Raw genomic sequence first — 21,186 nt, 5'->3', positions numbered from 1 at the left:
GTTTATTTTCCATGCGATGGCTAGCAAGTAACGTAATTTTTCTGTGGCTTCCAAAATATCACGTAGATATAGAAGTAGGAGAAACGTAATTTTTTACACAGAGCAGAATCCAACACTCCTGAATACAACATTTTTCATGTCAGACAGCTTTATGCTTACTAGCAACCTCTATTTTACAGAAGCCCAAATGTAAGGCTGAAAGGGCTCAGATATCATCTGTATTAAGCATAAACAAGCCCAAATGAAACAAGAGTTTGGCATAAAAAGACAAAGGGGAGGATAACCATGAAAAGTGCTTATCAGGAGATGTAAATTTGGGAGACAGAACCAACCTACTTACGGAATCTTTGAATCCTAGAATTGTTTAGGTTGGAAAAGACCTGTAAGACAATAAAGTCCAACCCTTAACCCAGCACTCCCAAATCCATCACTAAACCGTGGCTCTGAGCACCATATCTACATGTCTTTTAAACACCTCCAGGGATGGTAACTCAACCACTGCCCTGGGCAGCCTGTTCCAATGCCTGACAATCCTTGTGGTGAAGATATTTTTCCTAATAGCTAGTCTAAACCTCTCCTGGTGCAACTTGAGGCCATTTCCTCTTGTCCTGTTGCTTGTTACTTGGGAGAAGAGACCAACAACCCACCTTGCTTCATCCTCCTGTCAGGTTGTAGAGAGTGATAAGGTCTCCTCTGAACCTCCTTTTCTCCAGACTAAACCTCCCCAGGTCCCTCAGCTGTTCCTCATCAGACTTGTGCTCCAGGCCCTTCGCCAGCTCCATTCCCCTTCTCTGGGCATACTTATCATATGTGTGATTTTTGTAAGCTTTCCGAATCAAGCAATGTTCCAAGGTGTGATCAACTTAGATTTTTTTTCCAAAGTATTTGGTGTCGTAGCTATACAAGCAGCTGAAAAGGTGAGCTAAATCACAGCACCCTTATGTTCCCAGTGGTGCTTTTGTGTGAAGTAGATTGCTTTCAGTGTTGTATGAGGTATCCCCATAGATGTGATGTAAGGATGAGCACTACAGGAAGTGCCAGTGGAAGGGTAGGAGCAATAGTAGCTGTTTATATAGTTGGGTTTCACTGAGATTTTCTCGGTGCAGGAAGTCCCATACTTCATTAAGTTTTCTGGACCAAATTCAACACAAAGTAAGTTATGCAATTTAGTACCTTATTGAACTCAACAGGCATATAGGGGCTGAAGTCAGCATTAACTATAGCCATCTGTTATTTTGTCGTGCCATACTCAATTATTTTTATTTAGCTCTTTCAGTCAGATGAAATAAAACTGTCGAAGTTGTCAAGAACTCCAAGAAATGAAGTCTCTGAGCTGCTGCTCTGAGATTTTTAATATTTCTTCCAATACGGATCTTTGTGCCTTAAAATTCCTGCCAGAAGCACATCTGCTCTGCTAGTTTGATAGGCCGTGATCCAAAGGCTTGTGGATAGTTAGTAGAATGGACTATCTATTAGCTAGATGGTCTATCTATAAATACACCATCTATCTATCTATAGATATATATGTATCTATATATATCTGTATCTTTACAATTAGACTGGAATTCGTCATTTATCTGCAGAGATCTTGGAATAGTATATTCAATAGTACAGATATGAAAAACACGCATTTCATTAGGTAACTACTTCTGGGTGTGCACACAGTAAAATGTTACCATTGCTATAGTGCATTCAGATGTACAAAAATGGAATGAAAAATGCTCGGGGTTTTAAATCAGAGAATTTTGGAAACCGGTGGTAGTATTCAGTACAGTCCTTCAGGATTTTCTTCCCTCAGAGCTAAGGTAGCCTGTGATTTCATGAGAAGTTCCAGTATTTGTGAATGGATCATGGAAGGAATACAGGTTTCTCTTTGTCAAGGTGATTATGAAGAAAGGTGTTTAACTTTCGAGGCATGTAGAATAGCCAAATGATCATTTCATTTATTGTCCTTTGTTTGATTACACCTGTTGAGAACAGAGTTTTCTCATGTTTCTGTCATAAAACAAAGCATTTAAAACTTTCTAAGGTTGACTAGAAAACTTTTTTGGCATTGAGAATTGCAGGTTAGTTTCAGTAGTTACCTTTATTAACTATTTTTTTCCAAATATCTTTGAATTTTGGCATATTTTGAGATAAAAGAATCATACTGGTTTGAAAATGCCAAATGAAATTTTTAACTAACTTTATAAAGAAGTTTCTTTGAGTTATTTGCCCTTTCCAGTGTCAATTTTTCTTGGCAAATTCCCATATCATCCCATTTCAGATGTAGGTTCACAGGAGAACTTTCTTGTCTTTGCTTCAGCTGAATCCCAAGTAATCTTGTCTGCATAATCACCCAAAGAGGAAGGGACAGCTCAATGCAAGATTCAGCATTACTCCCAAAGGAAATGCCACGTATATTTCCTGTCCTACTTTAAAAAATCTGAAACCGAGACACAGAACTGATGAAATTGTTGACAGAGGCAAAGATCTAGAGGTGCTGGAGATCCGTTACAGCATAGTAGGATTCCTATATTCCGTTCTTTAAATGTCTTGGTACAGAAATAAGAAAAATCAACAGTCAAGTCGGAGGAGTTGCTGGACCCCAAAAGAAGAGGAACCCCACATTTATATTGTTTTTTTTCTAGAAAGGAATACTGAAGAAATGAAGTTTGTAAGTGGAACTACTCTGCTTGAAGGAGAAGCCTTCTGTCTTCACTGTTTTGTTGGAAGGAGAATATAAGCAAATACTCATAAGAGGCAGATTTTCCCCTGAAATTGATCCATATAGTTCAAAAGAAAGCAGAGCCCAAGGGCAAGAAGTCCTTTCAGGCAAGAGTCCTGTAGGAGCAGTTTAAACTGTCTTGGTCACCTTCCTGAGGGATTATTTCAATGAGATGCATTTCTCACCCATTTCTCAATGTATCTCTAGCACACATGGCATCAGGAAGTGCTGCGATAGCACTGGTGTATCTTCTGGACTTCAAGGTTCCTTCTGAGTTGCCAGAGGTTTCTGTGTCTTATCTCTTGCCAAGCAGGGAAAAGGGAAGAAACAGAGCAAATTCCTGTCAACTTCTTAGCTCAGAAACTCTCGCCAAACTGCTTGCATAAATTCCATGGTGATGCAGTTTCAGCATCAGGCATATTAAATTATTCAGCTAAATCCCACATGCCTGGTCATACTGAAAAATGGTTCTTAGACAATCTGTCTTTGGAAGATACATGGAGTTTTAAGTCTTTCGGGGGGGGGGGGGGGGAAGGTTTTATTAACTTTCTTTAAAAATAGGCACTTTTTTAGCAAGTTTTTGAATTGTATACTGTATACCTTGCAAAGTATTAATTTTCTAATCACTATTAAAGCATATAATGCTCATAAGGATGTTTATGAGGATTCAAATAAACCTGCATTTAATTAAGAGGGTTGGTGTTATGGGATTGTAAGATTTGAGAGGTGTCCAAAGCAGCAAACTTATTTCCTCATTTAATTTCAAAGTTTTTTCATCTGAAAGGTCAGGGGATGGGTAGAGTGTGTAAAGTGAAAAAGGAGACCTAAGTCTCAATCCCAGAAAAATGTGGAAATTAAACATGTCTTTGCATGGCTAATTTAAACTGATTTCTTCTTCAAAGAAGGTTTGAAGTTCCTTCAAGTAACCTGACTAAATTCAAATTCCAGTGTTTCTTTTGTACAGTTCATTGTCATTGAGGGTATTTTAAACTTGTTCATTATTCTTCTTGTGGGACTGTTTATGAATATGAGGCTTGTGTAGTGAATGAATTTAAAATAACTTAATCAATCTTGTATAATTTCTAAAGAAGGATTATTTGTGCCTGCTACACCATCAGCCTCATGGGTTTGACAGAATTAGTCTTTACTAATAGAAGGCAAAGGATGGACATGTTTATGTGAGTAATTTGGGTGCTGGGATTACATGGTCTTTCATCATATCATTTAGATGGAGGTGAGGAGGAGGTGAGCTCTTTTTGAGAGCTCTCAAAAACAAAAATCCAGACTGATTCCCTGTCTTACTTCATCGTTTTCCACTGAAACGAACCTCTTGCAAACCCTTGTTTGCACCACACAGCTGGCAGTTGTACCTGCACATAGGTTGTGATTACCCAAATGAAATACCTGTTGCATCGTAATGAAGTGCATGTTGCTAAAGGTTGGTGGCACTCTCTCCTGTTTGTGTGCTAGATAAACAGCTTTACCTGCCTTAAGATCAGCCTTAATTTTAAGAGTTCAAACTTCTTTTGCTGTTAGGAATATGAGAACAACGTATTTTGGAGGACTTCAGCCTGTCTAATGCCAGTGAGGGGAAAAAAAGTTGAATTATGACTCTCTGACAGTTTATATTATCCCATACAGTAATGAGACATTTTTCATAATACCCCTTGGCAGCCACAGTGAGGGAGAGTCATTAGCTCCAGTTTAATGTTTAAAGGTGATTCCTAAGGTGGGAACGGGACCTGTAAAGAATCCCAAAGAACAGCAAATTCAAGTGGAAATAAAAGTTTTCAGCCTAGAGTATATTGTTGGCAGTTTATAGTTCCTTCGAAGCACAGAGCTCTCAAAACAGGGTGAATCTGAAAGTATGACTTTCATGCTGCATAGTATGTACATTAAAGAAAGTTAACTAACTTTCATCAAATCCTTTCAAAAGTTAGCTAGTTCTGCTTTAATCCTAGCTTTTGTTTGCCCTGGTTTTAATCCTGTTAATTAGAATTTGCATATTTCCAAGTAACTCACTTCCAGATTATTAAGGCTGCTGCCAAAATGGCATTGTTCATTAAATTCTCTGTATTACCAGTTCTTCTTAGCCGTTCAAATATAAATAAAATTCTTGCCAGATATTTTTGGAAGAGAGAATATGCTAATACTTGGCACACCAGTCCCCTTCACAATGTTTTTTACAGTCATATGCAGATACTAGCTGGACTAAACTGCTTTATACCTCTCGGATAGATTATGGAAATTCAGGGATTACAATAAAGGTGCTCGCATGCTAAAAATCTGGGTCTTCTAGAGGTGGACAGTTGAATACCTTTGAAGTGGGAACATCTGGGAGTTTTTATTCTTTACACCACAGCTAATAGAATCATAGACTGGCTTGGGTTGGAAAGGACCTTAAGATCATCCAGTTCCAACCCCCTGCCATGGGCAGGGACACCTCACCCCAGACCATGTCGCCCAAGGCTCTGTCCAACCTGGCCTTGAACGCTGCCAGGGGGTGGAGCATTTACCACTTCTCTGGGCACCCTGTGCCAGCGCCTCAGCACCCTCACAGTAAAGAACTTCTTCCTTATATCCAGCCTGAACTTCCCCTGTTTCAGTTTGAACCCACCACCCCTTGTCCTATCGCTACATTCCCTGAAGCTAAATAATAAGTGTTTAACACTGCAGTTCCAATCCAGTCGGTGTTTTATTTGTATTCTCAAAACAATTCCTGTTCCTCAGCTCATGTAAGCTTATCTTTTAAAACTAACTCCATTCCTACCTGTAGTACATTCTTTATTTGTTTCCCTTTGTAGGACTGGACTGATAATTAAGTGATGTCTAAAGAAATTGGAGAAAATAATCCAGTAACAGAAGTCTGGTTGTATTAAATCATTATATAAATAAATTAGTAGCAATACAGATTTTTATCATTACTTTGAATATCTCATTTGCTGATATATGCATACCACAGAATGCTTATAAAGAGTAAGTAGATGATCATAATCAAAACAATGATAAATCTTACACTAATATCTGCTGCTTTCATTCAAAGGCACCCTGAAGCACTTTGCAGACTGTTATATGTCGTCAAAGAAATTAGAAATAGAAAATTACACTGAGATTCCATCAATATCTCCTGGTAATAATTACAGGATTTGATCAGGTTCATTCATCTCCCATTTGGCTATTAATAGGAATATGACACACTCTGCATTCAATCATTATTCTCTTAAGGGGATTTTCTTTGGTGAGGGAAAACTTCAGAGATTTTCTCCGCCCTCTTAATGTGCAAAGTCTTTAAATACCAACAGGAACATTATCGCTTGCAGGAATTGAGTGCTCCAGCTGTGATTATTTCTAAGTGTGTAGTACAAAGTCAAGCATTATCATCATTCTTTGGTTTATAACTTTTTTGACTTTGTCAGCACTGATTCCTGTGTCCAGAGGAACTACAAGTACCTAAGAAAAGCGTAGCAAAACCACTCAGTCTCTGGAGTGTATTTGTCTTTTTGGTGCACACGTGGACCCAAAGCTATCATTATCCACTTTTTGTTAAAAGCAAACAAACTATGCAGGATCAGCTGGAGAGAAGGCAACTCACTTTCCCAAACTCTTTGTCCAATACTCCCAGCCCTCAACAGCTTCTGTGCGGTTGAGAATGATGATGAGACAAGTAAGCAATTATCAGAAAATAAGGCTATTTCTGAACAGAACTCTTAACGTTTAGTTTTATTGTCATGGCAACAGCCTTAAAGTGACCATATCACTAAATGCATAAGTCAGATATTAAAATTAGTAGAAACGTGGTCAGTAAAGAGGAAGAAAAGTGTTACAGCTCCTTTTATTTCCTTCAAAGGAGGTGAAAGCTATTGGTGAAAGGAAAAGGGCAGCCCTTTGACATCCTTATTTGGAGCTGAAATATTAGCCCTTTTTGTGAGAGGGGAAAGGGAGAAGAGAAATGCCAATAGTTTTCTTTTTACTGCTCTTTGAAGAATTCTTTCTTTTAAACAGACATGTCCGTTTTTAAAGCAGTCTTTGAAAGAGTAACAATCAGCAGAGAAAGCTAGTCTCAGAGGAGAAGCTCAGAAAGAGTGAAGAGATGACCTACATTTATCCTCTATTAGAAGGGAGTGGGTCCCATGGATACAGGTTTTTAGCGGAGATGGAAGATTAGGTCTATATACCTGGCTTTGTATTCACTCTTTCCTTCCTTAAAGGGAAAGTCCTTTAATCTTCCTCTTCTTGTACCACCTGTCTCCAAATTGATGAATACAGTACCTGTGTAAAGGGCATTGCAATCTGTGGATGAAAAGCAGTATGCTACAACCTAGCACAATCTGCAGAAGCAGCCTGCGAGGGTTATTCCTCTCCGTTTTCCTTCCTTCCTGGCGGTCCCCTGGAGCAGCCTCACCAACACAGCACCTGCTATATCTGTGTCCAGCCAGAGAGGGTTAATGATCTTAGCAGTACAAAGGGCCCATGGAGAAAGGCAAGTGCTCTGAAGGGGAAGAACATGCAGATTCAGGAAAACAGTCATCTCCTATTTGAAAAACTCTAGTAATTAAATCTCTAATGACTCTCTTCATCACAGAGAGCAGACAAGAGTTCCAATGAGCTGTGATGGTTGCTTTCTTAATTACTTTAGTTGTGCTGCTTTTAAAAAGAATGTTTTGCCAACAGTCTCTTCAGAAGGACCCATTAAGGATGATGACTGGGGACACTACTGGAAAATACTGCTGTGCTACTGGCAAACTCCAAGCATTACCACACATCATGCAGATCCCTGCTGTGCTTCCCAGTTAGTTATTAGCAATATGAGTCAGGTCATGGAACCATCCAAACTAGAGATGAAAAAGACTTTCAGTTTCCCAAAATCCTTACAAGTTCCCAGTTACAGTCATATCTTGCTCTTCAGTAACTTTTCCAGATCCTGAATTCATTCTTCATCCTATGGTATTTTTGAGCAAAGGAATTAATTTTTAGATCAAAAAGTGGCTTACTTTAGGTAGTCAGTTACATGCCAAGGTGCAGCTAGAAAGAAAGAGAACAAAAGATGGTTTAATTTTGCTTCCTCTTTCTTTTGTTTCAAATAACATATTCCTAACACTATATATAGTGCATTTTTTCCTGTGTGGGTATTTGTGGCCTTCCATATATTTATGTGAACAAAAAAACCCCCCAAAACAATAAGAAAACAAACAAGCAAACAAAATAATAATGCACCTTAGAGATACGGTCTGTGATATACTTTTGGTTTATTTTATTTGCTATTTAGAAGAAACAGCATTCAACATGCCAGCTGCATTCAGCTTCTGAAATAATAAAGGATACATGTTGTAACTGTGCTTAGTGATTTGACCTAGGCATGAAAAAGGCACCAGATTACTCCCTGCAGGTGAAATGAGGAGCTTTTAGACATAACTACAATATGAATTTTAGTGATCTTGCTAACTAAAATGGGGGTTGAATTCTATACTCGTGGTTAGATTCACAAGTTTAGAGTTTTTGGACTTAGTCACTTAGTATTAGAAATGACAGGACTATGACAAGCCTTTCAGATAATTAGTCTTTAATTTCCCTCTTTTAATATAATACTAAAAATGTTAAATATAAAAGAAGCACTGTTTCCTTGGTATGCAGAGGGATAATAACTGACAGCAATTAGAGCAATAAAGATACAGTTCTAGGAAGCATTGGGGTATCTTTCCCTCTCAGAAGACATCAGCAAGATCTACAGCAAGTTGTTAACTACTATCATGGAGCTGGTCAGTCAGGAAAGCAGGGAGACCCACACAAGCCCAGCTGAGTCCAGGAGTGGCCATGCTACTCTGCCTGTGTTCCTGGGTGACAGTAGCTGCTATCCATTTGTTTCCCAGTAAACAGGCAGCATTATTGCTCAAACCGATGTTGATTGAGACAGGTAACACTGTACTGGTGTAATTGCTGCATACCTGTTCTCTTGGTGCTTAGTTCATTGAACAATAATAATGATCAAGGAAATTATTTTCCTCTATTTCACAGTTGCTTTCTTTTTCTCTCTTCTCTGTCATTCAGGAGAAAAGACACCGGGATGTTGTCATACAAAGAGCACCTGCCAGTGAGTCAGGTAGTGGTTGGAGACCTTGACCGGCCTGGGTCTGAAGCCAAGATATCCGTGGGTCCCGTGCGTTGTCAAGGAGATCGTAAGTTGGCTGGTTTTCATTCACTTACTCCTGCGTAGAAAGCAAACTAAATTGTGAATTGGTGACATTTTAGACACCCCATGCAAATTCAGAGAAGTGGCTGTCCCTCAAGAGACTTTATTCTATGAAAGCATGATGGGCTTGTCTGTGAAGCTGCGTATAAGGTGGTTCATCTTTGCATTTAAAATACCAATGCTTGTCTTTATTTTATAGTAAAGGTGGCAACTTTGAGTATTCAACTAAGTTTCTGTAGATATAAGCAGTGATACAGGTTGCCTAAGAACATTTCTCAACATCTGTGCTTCTGTTGACTGCTTGTGTCAGCGTCATTATCACTGCTATGCATATCACTGTAAACTATGGGATATAAATAGTAGCATGGTGGCAAACCTTATTGCTGTAAACTCTGTTTAAAGGTGTATGAAGTTTGACAAATAGTTATCGAGTGTTAACCATATCTGGGCTAGATGTTTCCATGTGAAACATTGAGAGTTTTCTGTGGTAAACTCTCATGTCCAGGTTGAGTGCTGATAGGAGGTGCATGTCCTCCAGTTTGATTAGCAGGTGTAAATCAGTATAATGGATAAATTTCCTCTTCTCACACACACACAAAAAAAGTTGGGTTGCAGTGAGGAGGATTGTGTTCCTCCTTCTATCTCTGTGATATTTCAGAAGGTGAAATTCACCACCGAAGGGAGAGCAACTGCTTAAGGCCCTTTTAAATCACACTTCAAAGCTTCAACTCTGTGCAGTTGGCACAAAAGTTATATTTGTCCTCTGTATTCGAAGGACATTCTGTTACAAGAGGTGCAGTAAGGAAAGGTTGCCTGATTTAATTTACAGTAACTAGTATTTTCATGGTCTGTAAAGAATATAAAATCCATCCTCAGATGCTGGTAAAGAGTAATATATATCAGTCTACGAGATTGCAGTGATGGGTGGGCATAGAACATTCAGGTGGAACAACCTGGTTCTAAGCAGCATCTAACATGGCATGACGGGGTGAGTATGGTTCGTCTTTCCTCCTCTGCTGCTTCGCAGGTACATGCTTTCCATCTGCATGTTTCTAAGTACGTTACAAAGAAGATAAATATCGTTATTCCTGCCTTAAGCTAAAGCAATTAATCCCAACTGAGAGGAAATCACATACTGAGAGTCATCCAGCAGGATGAGTGCAAAAGTTGTTTGGGTCCCAGTCTCGTGTCTGAAAACCCTAGGCCATTGCTCAATGATACAAGCAAATATGCTTAGCCTCTTTTTCTGTTTGTGCTCTTTCTGGGTTGTGCAAATGATTCCTCCTGGTTTTGTTAATGAATCTTATGCCTAACAAGCAGAATCACCATCTCTGGAAGTGTACAAAAACTGTGGTGATGAGGCCCTCAGTGATATGCTTTAGTGATGGACTTGGCAGTCCTGGGATAATGGTTGGACTTGATCATCTTCAAGGTTTTTTACAGCCTGGGTGATTCTATGATTTTATGAAACAAATATCATGAGATGTTTGCAAACTTTCACGTCATCTATTTGGTGCTTGTTATTTATGGTGTTTGACTAATCACAGCTCAGTTTGCGTGTGTTTGTTTCTCCGCTTTGTTTGACAAACGCTTTGGTACTAGGCTGTTAAAATTGATGGCTATGAAATAATGAATAGCATCTTTGTTGCACCTGTATTCCTCATATCCTAAATCTGAGTGCTGCTAGAAATATCAGTCTCTAAAGTGTGAACCATTTCTAAATATTAGTATAAATGAAAGCTCATTTGAGCAGACAGGAGCCTTTGTGAGAGTGTGACTGAGTGACACAACCATTTGGGAAACTGAATGGCTGTATTCTGAACATCCTGATTAATTGAATTTTCTGTTTGAACTTTACAAATACGATTTATAGTTGAAAAAAAAACAAAACAACTTTGCCTGCGAATAAGTTTGAATTTACTTCCATGACCATATATTATTGTCAAAAACCTGTGTAAGTTTTCTTATAGGAGATAATATAAACCCTAGTCCTTGGCAGTTAGCACCCATTTTATATTCCCAGTACATTTACTAAGCATTTCATATTCTTTCTTGACCATATGCAACAGCTGCCGTACACCAGACCAGAACTGTCTCACCATGGATTAGAGCTTGTGGAAAACAAGGTTTCTGTCCTGGGGAAAATTCCCAAATTTCAAAATGTACTTTTTTTCCAAAGGGAAGAAAGATCCAACGTGCTGAACTTGTGAAAAGGGATTTTGAAAAACAATTAGTCCACTTTTGATATATTACGTGCATCAAAATCAACATCATTAAAAGATGTTGACTCATCAAGGCACAGCAATTTCAGTTGCATGTATTTTGTATGTAGCTATCGTGCAATTTTTGAAGGTGGTAAATGAAATTCAATTAGAGGTATAAAGACTGGCAAAGAAATAGAGATTATTGCTCTGGGTGGAAGGAAGGTGGAAAAGGTAAGAGTGCCTAAACAGTCAGATGAAAATTTACCTATTTAGAAGGTTTTGTCGTTGCTGTTGCAGGGTCTGCCAGTCCTGTGACAGCTTCTCTCATATTGCCCTGAGAGTTGTCTATGGCATGTGATATATCAACCTGTACTCTAGTGATATTTTGCAGGACAGGAAGGGCCATATTCTCACATCAGAATTACAGTGTAATTTGCCATGTACTTCATAGCTACCTCTGTGTAACATCTAGAGACACTGACATGTCACCTAGGCCCAGTCACAGCTGGACCTAAGAACGGTAAGAGTACAGCAGAGCTGCTGGCCTTTGCAGTCCATAAGAACAGACAGCTGAAAGCTTGCTATTTGAGGACAAGGAGGATTAAAGAAGGAAAAGATATTTATTGTCTCATGCTGTTCCTTTCCTTCCGTACCCATCAAATTCAGAAAGAATCAATTCATCAATGAGGGCCACAACAATTAACCATTCCTACGTTATTGACTGACTGAAGTTCATCTGAAAATCATTCAACTCAGTACCATTTGCTTGACGTGGACTAAGGAACATTAGGAATATGGTACACTTACTGCAGAATTGTGATTGCAAAAATCACTAGATTCTTCTTTCAGAAATATAGGTGTTCTTTTGGTCCCATGAAGGACAATTTCATTTCTCTATTCCACTGATTTATGACCTGATTAAGGCTGCTCTGGGCAAGCTTGGATGGTGGCTGTTGTTGGGAACAAAACCAGAAAACTCGGCCGTGCATGATTATCCATCTTTGTGTTCCAGAAGTATTTTTCATATTTAACTGCACCTCACAAAACACTGTTTGCATCCTAAAAAGTAGTCAGCCAAAAGGATCTTTATTACCCCTCTAAAGATTGCTTAAGCTGCCGTGTTGTACCAGAATGATGAAGACTCATCTGGTCATTGTGGCAAGAATCCCATAAATCTTGCCTGGAGCCTGTCTTGTACCTTGGATAAAATATCCAGGGTGTCTCTTTTCCATTTGCTGTTTTAGTGCTTTCTAAACTTTTTATGATTTCTCTAAGTGGTGACTTAACAGGAGAGCAGACTTACCCAATTTTATAGAGAACAGGTGCATACCAGGATATGGATTTGGTGGGGTTTTGGGCATTGTATTGCATCCAAAGATCAAGCAAGGACTTTGAGCAAATGTCAAATCTACCCAGATTTAAAGCAAAGCTGTCCTTCCTGGGCACTGCTGTAGGAGCTTTGTATTTACAGAATGGCAAGGGCAGTTTATCAGCAGATTCTCAAGATCCTCTAAGCTGAGCTGGAATTAAAAAGGAAAAACCAGTCCTGAGGCTCAATAGTAATATTGGATAAGGAAACTACTCTTTTTCTCAAGTGAATGTGTTCTTTGCAGAATCTAGAAAAAAGGGCCAACATAGAACCACTAATTAATCAGCTTTACTCTTCAAGTACCTTTGATTAAAATCCCTTTACAGACCTATTATAGTTGCACTAATACTACTGTACTGTAATAGCACCTGTACTCCTCAGCCTTGCTGCATATGGCCTTGTCCAACCAGCAGTAGAAAGACCTTGTCCAGCTCTTCATGTTATTCCACTGTAATGCAGGAGGGCACCTTGATTCTTCTCCCTTCGGAGAATGGCACAAGTACGTGGGGTTGTTTTTCTGTCTAAGCTCAGCCTGAGGTGGTAGATGAAGGCTGCAGAAATGGATGTGGTAGTTTCTTCTCTAACCAAACTGAAGATCTTAGCTTACTATGTTGGGACTATTGCTACAATAATCATTTTGAATCAAAATTACTTTTGTGACTTTTGGCGCCTTTTCAAGACTTCCTCTTCATTCCCCTTAGGAAAATACTGGGGTTTCTTTTTCAAAGTTCCTATATTTGTAACCTGCTAAGAGTATCCTTTTCCCAAGGACTTCCAAGGATTTTGATTTGAGTCTGCTCTTTATAAACCCAGAGGGGAACAGGCTGACTATTCTGCTGTAGATTTGCCTTTCTCCTTGAGTCTGTTTTCCTTTTGTCCCATTTCCGCTATAATAAAGACAGAATTTAAGGGGGGGATGTTTTTTACACAGCTCAAATTTATGGGTTTTCCATCCCCTCCGGTGTACGCTTTTTACCTTCCCAGTACAACTTCGATTTCTGAGCCATAAATCGTTTTCTGTGTTTTACTTGTATTATCTTTAATCTTCAAAATGTGGAGGAGGAAGCAGCTGCATTGACTGTGGTTCTTTCTAAGCTAAGTTTTCATTAAGACCAGTATCAGCACTGTTCATGTAGGATCTGCAGTGTCAGACCAAAAAGTCTCCTGACAGATGACAGAAATTCAGGAGCAGATCAAAACTCAGTTCTTACTTTAGTCCATTGATTTTGTTTGTGTATATGTGTGGCTGTATGTGTACTCAAGGGAAATACACCTTGAATTCTTTTATTCAGTGATTTTGACCATGGCTCATCATTCCTCCTTTCATAACTTGATGCTTTCTTTCTTTCACTTCTGACTATTGCTTTTGGCTTGACTCTTGTATTTCCTTGTAGAATGTTCCAGTAGAGTTGGCTTATTTAATGAGACAGTGGCATGGACACAGGCATTTTTTGTGACTCTGGGTTTGTATTAAAACATTGCTAGGGTCAGCTGGTATCCTTGATAAGGTGTGGTTTTGTATTCCTTATGTGCTTGTTATGCATTGTATGTGCAGGTTGGTGACTCAACTATTACTTGTCATGAAAAATAGATCTACTGTTTCATATGCACAGTTAGTCCATTTTCATTACATTCCAAACTGAGGACACTTTCAACAGCTTGAACTGGTTTTTCAAAGGTACCACCTGAGTTTCAGGAAAAAACAGCATTGCGTTACAGTGAGGTTTTCAGTTACACATTAAATCTATGAACAAGACCATTTCTCCATTAGGGTATGCAATGTGTTGACTTGGTCAGACCAGCAGCGATGTTCCTGTTACATACATAGGTAAGGTAAGCTGGAACGTATCCCAGCAAAAAAACCCCAGTTTGAATTGCTAAAAGATCAAACTGGAATTTCAGTAGAAGCAGTTTACTCAAACTGTATATTAGACAACATTCCAGTAATATAGTGACTTGTCTTATAGATTACTGGAAGTGAAAACTCTGTATTAAATGAAAATGAACGTCAATGGTAGCATCCCCCCAAAAGAAGAATCAAGCCTAAGTGCTTGCAGCTTCCTCTAAATGTATAATTAGATGCAAAAAATACAAAATTTGGGGTTTGAAACTTGTGAAGCAGTGATTCCACTGGAAGCTTGTGTGATGGGATTACATAGCTGGAATACAGGCAATGCCTATTTGAAATGTTAATTGCTTCTCATCTACTCAGGTTAGAAAACTAATCCAAATCTCTAGATTTTTCTACATTTCCCTGGTTTTTTGGCTTGTATTGCTGTTTATATCTGCATACATTTATTTTTTATGAATTTCTCATGACTTTCCAATCAACTGTGGTAAGTTCAGTAGGGTAAATACAGGCCAAAATTTGATCCATCTAACAATTTAATATTTTCCCCACTAACTGTAGCTGCCTTAGTAAACATAAAAATTCATCTGCTGAGTTTCTACATCTGTTAGCCCAGCATGTCTTTATCTGTTGCGCTTATATTGTATATTCTGCAATTCAAGTGGAATACAGATTGACCCAAAGAACATCAGGACATTGTGCTCGCTGTTTATCACAGTCATCCCAATGCTACCAGCAAAACAGAAGATAAGTTTCCTTTTCTTCTTCCGTAAAAGCAGCCTGACAACCAAGAAAGTGCTGCTTCAGACTCATTTGGTTTTTTCAGTGGATTTTTGTTGAAGGTGATAAAATGACAGTGTTCCCATAGGATTTCGGTAGGGATCATCTAGTTCAGTTAATCGAATTGCTGTGATTATTCTTCATATGTGGTTGCTTTCCTCAGAGACCCAAGACAAAAAAAAAACCGACCCACTAGGTCATATTCCTATAACTTTCTAAGTAACCAAATCCACTCTTTTACACTTGTGTAATATCTGATTTAAATATAACTTAATTTCCCATAGTTAGGTCTAGCTCGCTCTTTTCATCTTTAACCCTGTGTCATACTGCATAATTTGCTCTTATTGTTAAATTTAACTAGAATTTAATATTTATGCTGGAATGCCCTCCAGTGCCTTTCTGTTTGTAAGAGAACTCTTCCTTTTCTCACCTCCCAGGAAATCTCAGACTGTGGCCAATTGTCTCATACAGGTATAGGCTATTTGTGGCCATCTGAATAACACTTTGCCTGTCCTGAAGACAGGAGCTGGAAAACTTCCATTGTTCACATGAATTTAGGGCATTTCTCTCTCACGCTGAAATATGCAAAGAGATTTAAAGGTGGACATAGGATAGAGTATGTCCTCTCATAGCTTCTCTTAGCACATATTCTTATCTCCTTCCTAAGCAGGGAGGTGCTCCGAGTGCTGGCTTTTGGGCTGGTACTTTTGTCATCCTTTTTCATTTGCAACCAATTCTCAGAAGGACTATAATTACACTCAAAAGTGATCCTCTGCTGTCGTAAATCAAAAACCTTCAAATTTAACCTATACCTTACTATTATGCAAGTTTTCAACAAGATAAGCTCTAGCTTAGATGATCCATGGTGTACAGTACTAAAATGAGAAGAACTAATGTCTCTGGAATTGCAAATCAGCTTGGAATTGTCTTGAGGTTGCAGTGAACAGCATTTGAACATGTATGGCTGGAATAACTTAAATTCCAAAAAATATTTTCTTCCATCATGTTAATACTTAATCTGAGATAATCATTCTAGATGCTTTTCTCCTATTCCTTTGTGTTTGTACAACAAGAGACATTTCCGCTTAGTAAAATGGGAGGAAATTGTCTCTAGAGCACTGGAAGGTTCATCGAGAGCTCTTTCTACGTACCATCCTGAATGTAAGGTTCCTCTTCTACAATCTCAATAACCCAACAAGGAGTTGGTAAGATTAATAATATCGGTGTCTATGCACTCATTATAAGTCATAAAATTCTCTTTCAGTTCAAACTTTGCATACAAGTGTATTCATGGAATAAATACTTGTAAAGTGACCCAGTTTTACCATAAATCATATTGACTCACGGGTCATATATGAGTATTCTCTAATGTATCCCACTCTCTGTCAGGTTTTGTCTTGTGCTTTCTGAAAGCAAACCCTACCCATGAGCACTACTCACTTCACGGAGCAGAAACAGGTACGCATCATGTAACATTTAACCATCATCCTAGAAGGATATGTCTTTTTATGTGTGACTGAAGCAGCAGAATGCCTGCAAATAATGCAAGAGAATAGAAGAAAAGTGGAGCTAAAATTATGATTTTGGCGTATTGGGAAAACCAGTACCCCATACAGGTTGTACAGTGCAAGCCATATGCAAGGTCAAAGAAAGAAAGAGAAAGAAAGCCTTTATGTGGGACTGATCTTGTTAGAACATAGAGAGATCCTTTTGGCAGTAAGCATAGACTCTTGATATAGTTTGACCCTTCTTTTTAATCATTTTCAAGCTTTGCCAAGGTCTGATAGAGTCTGAGTGTTTGGTTCAGAAGAATCATGTTCAGCTTGGGTATAAGGAAGTTCTTTACTGTGAGGGTGGTGAGGCGCTGGCACAGGTTGCCCAGAGAAATGCTCCATCCCTGGCAGGGTTCAAGGCCAGGTTGGACAGAGCCTTGGGTGACATGGTCTAGTGTGAGGTGTCCCTGCCCATGGCAGGGGGGTGGAAGTGGATGATCTTAAGGTCCTTTCCAACCCAAGCCAGTCTATGGTTCTATGCCACTTCTGCCCATACCCGGTGGTGTGTGGAAGTATTACAGATTACACTGTCAGTGTGTATTTTCATAATACGATTTACATTGCTGGAGACTTTAATCTACATTGCTGAAGACCTTTCATTAAGGACAAAAAAGCAGTATGCTCACAGTATCTCTTTTGAGTATACATCTTTACTGTATACTTTCCTGGCAGTCACTTTTTCTGTGCATAATTTATGGTCTGTATTGAATTTAGGTACAAGGAATAACACAGTTCCACAATTGACATCTCCACACTTTCCAGATTCCTCATGAAATGTAAAGCAGACAGTGGCAGAGACATTTTACCTGGTTTAAGATTGCCTACTGTTAATTAATTCTCACATGCATTCCGTTCTACCTAAATGTGTGTGTTGGTATAAACTACAGAAGGCAATTCATTGGAATTTCAAAGAGCTAATAAATTTGACTCTCTTTATGTATTTGCTGAAGTAATGAAAACATATGGCAATCAATGCCCTTGATCAATTCTCCAACCGATCGTAAAAGAAAAAAATGGTGAGACTCCGTAGGGGAGTTATGAGCTTTATGTTTCAGAGACACAGAATTCAAATGCAATTAAGAGCTAATTTTATTCAAATTCCCCTCATCATTATGATTATATTACAGGTTAATCTTATCTTCTTTAATGCAAAAAAGAAGTATCTGAAGCATTTCATGTAAAGTATTGTCTCTAAACTCCTAGGGAATTTAAGCAAAGAGTCGTTAGTCTGACAGATGACATACAGTAGCTGTTCATGTTAAACTCAAATCCTGTTAAAGTTATGCTTTAATTATGATTCAAGCATTTTACCATCTATGTGATTATAATGCATATTAGTATCTTACCACTTAGCAAAGTAAGTATCTCACCTATAGCCAAGTAAGAAAAGCAGTTGTGCAGGGTGCAAAATCTAAGAATGCGAAGATGAAATAATTCCCATGGTGTATAGAGAAGTGATGAGAAGATGTCAGCGAAGCAATAAGGAAGTAGGAGAACCTGAGACTAAACTGGGGAATGATAAGTTGCTGGAATTCTGTCAATTACATGCGCAAATTTATGGTCACCTTTAAATTTCACCCCATAAGACTGAATAATCTCACAAGTGAGGTATAAAATGGAGGAAATTATCCAATTTTCAGGTGAAACTCTTTCTCACTTTAATACTTCTGGCTTGCATATTCCTGCAGCACTGACTGACATTTAAAGAGCGGAAAGAACAGAGAAAGGCAAAAATGATTGAAGGTGAGGTAGAGTGAGGTCAGTCTCGTTCATGGCTATGTGTAAGTTATGCAAATTCAGTCTCATTTAGACATAGATAAATGAGTGGCAGCGGGATAGAGGATATGCAGTTGTAAGGGAGCTCATCTAACCTCGCAGCACCCAACACTGGCACACAGCACAGTGTAGCTCAGTAACACCAAGAAATGCTCAATCACCAAAATGGAGAAACTAAAAAAGAAGAAACTGGGGGCCCTCAATGCTCGTTAAACTTGCACCATTGATCTCTGTACTAGGGAACCAACTGTACTCTAATTATGTCTTAATACAAGATTTTAAAATAGTTGAACTTTTTCTGTCTAATGCTTGAATAAAAAGGAAGGTCAGGTGTGTATTCCACAATTACAGCTGCACTTCATAATGATTTCTCATCCCACAGGCTCCTTTCCCCATCCTGTAATTGTGGGGCTGAATTCTGACAGCTACAGTTCAAAACACTCCCCTCATCAAGTCCTATTACATGTATACACAGTATTTGGTGTGTATATCACATTCCACTCAGTGCTTACTAGGGTTTTCTAAGGAATGTATCCTGATCCTTTTCTCAAAGAAGCAGCAGGTCATTCTAGATTTTTATGTAGCTCTATGATATGGTCCCCAAAGGAACAGCTTTAGTACCTATTAACAGGTGGTTGCAAAGTTGTGCATTTCTGGCAAGTGATTAGAAGTTGGAAAGGGAATATAACAATAGCTTGAGAGAAATAGATTAGATACAATGTGAAGAATTAACCTCATATTTCTTTTCTCTATTTTTTAACCTTTTTTTCTGACTTTTGTCTTCTGTAGAAAAAATGGAAATGTGGGAGGAAAAGGACTAGAAAACTGTAAGAGAAATATGAATAATGGCCTACTTACTCCCTTTTCCATTGATGGCGCCATAGTGTGAACTTCCAGTGTTAAATTTCTGGGTCTGAATATGCTGCGCTCCAAATTAAAGTTACAACTTGTGAAGTGCCATAAATTCAATATTTAGAGAGAGCAGTTTTCAGTGGAAAGGTTGCAATTCCCCTTCATTTTTCCTCTTTTATGAGGTGCCTGCTTTCTGCTGAAAATATCTTTCATGAGGTGCCTGCTTGGTTCTTTAAGGCAAAAAAAGAGAAGAAATTTGAAAATGCTGATAATTTTAATCAAGGTTTTAACTTTGAATCAGCTCAGAGAGAATTAAAAGGTGACGAGTGGAAAATCCTTTACTTCACAAAATTGTACATTTTTTTCTCATTAAAGCAATTCAAGGCAGTTCTATCCATTTACTCTTAGGAGCTTACAGTAATCTGTACTTGGAAAGTCTTAGCTAAGCTTGCAGAATCATGAAGCTTACAGCTTTACAATATTAAGCAGCAAATTCTAACTTTTTTAAATGCCGGTATTTTAACTCTCATTTCTGAAGAATCATCTGCACATCTGATTTGATCTGATTCCGAGGAGCAGGATTTTTCATATGAACAGCTTTCAAAGAAGCAGTTACGGAAAGAGAGGCAATAGTGACTTACAGTTTCAGAACCTTCTTTTCAGCCTTTTCTTCCACTAATCCATTTTCAACTTGCACACTGTACCTATATTTTATTATTTACCCTTGATTTCATGGACTCCTGCAGGTGGAAAACTTTTGCCTTATCACTGCAAATAGTTTTGCTTTTTGAACCTGAGGAACTAAATCAGTGTAACTCAATTATTAGCAACAGAACACAGTTCATGTATCTGTGCCCCATTCACTTGGCTATCATTTATTTTAGATTTGCTATGATAAGGTTAAATTTAAAACAATTTATTGTTATGAACAGTTATTGTGTCTTCGTATTTCAGGTGTAGGCAGAAGTAAACCTCATCCATAGCTGGCAGGCTATCTTCCAGGAAAGTTAAAGTGCTTCCAAAAACATGGTAGAGAAGGGATTTTCCCAAGAAATGCTTCTTATTTCCCATCTCAAAAGGAGAGAAAATTCTCAAAAATACTTGCGATACTAGCACTGAAAACCATAAGTCATTTCAAACAGAACACGTTGGTTATCAAGTCCAATTCCCATTGTTAGAAGGACATCCTTGTGACTTCGACTTTCAGCATTTTACAAAAGAGCCTTTTCATCACTTTTAGTTCTATTTCATAAGTAAATAGGGTTTGAACTGAAAGAGTTTTTTAAGTGTCCAAATTAAAGTTTTCAACACAGTCAAGTCAGCGTAGTTACATGCCATGAGCAGGTTCAAGAAGCTTTCAGAAGCTTCAGTGTTTTGTAACAAGGACAAGTTTTATTAGAAAATATGTAAATAAATTAGATATTTGCTTCCTGGGAGGCACACTCATTCTTTCCTTTCTTTCAACACACACTAATTTCCTATGCTGAGATGGAGAATTGTGAGCTTTCACCTTTGTAAACTAAAATATAAACATACTTGCAGTAGCTTCAGTCTTGCTTAAATTATAACATGATTAACTGATACTCTACCCATCTGTATTCTAAAGTTTATATCATCATTCACAGAGAGCTCTCTCCTGTTCTCTCTACACATGCTGTATTTCAGGTGGCTAATCTGATTGTTCTCTGTAATATCATAAGGTAACTTTGGGGTCCCATAAGGACAGTCAGTTATTAAATAAAAACGTTATTATCATACAGTGCATTGCAGCTATCCCAGGCTCGGAAAACCAAATAAAATTACAATGCTTAAAGCAATAGGCAGGATTTGAGCAAAATGGAAACCAGCATCTGAAGCTGTAAATTCAAGAGATAGGTATGTTAGCAACCTGTTAACAACTTCCCATGGC

At 38.4% G+C, this 21,186-nt stretch overlaps 1 protein-coding gene across 1 annotated transcript in view; it reads left to right on the top strand.

The window, feature by feature from the left end:
* The window catches only part of CNTNAP2 (contactin associated protein 2), a 1,011,284-nt gene that overhangs the window by 839,006 nt on the left and 151,092 nt on the right, over positions 1 to 21,186 (top strand). Inside the window, exon 15 of the mRNA XM_030508582.1 lies at positions 8,753 to 8,880. Coding sequence (XP_030364442.1) covers positions 8,753 to 8,880 — 128 coding nt within the window. The remainder of the gene's footprint in view (positions 1 to 8,752; positions 8,881 to 21,186) is intronic.

The sequence above is a fragment of the Strigops habroptila genome, chromosome 1 (assembly GCF_004027225.2).
Source record: "Strigops habroptila isolate Jane chromosome 1, bStrHab1.2.pri, whole genome shotgun sequence".
NCBI classification, from domain to species: domain Eukaryota; kingdom Metazoa; phylum Chordata; class Aves; order Psittaciformes; family Psittacidae; genus Strigops; species Strigops habroptila.
Note: the sequence above shows the minus strand (reverse complement) of the source record. Positions and strands in the feature narration are given on the sequence as shown.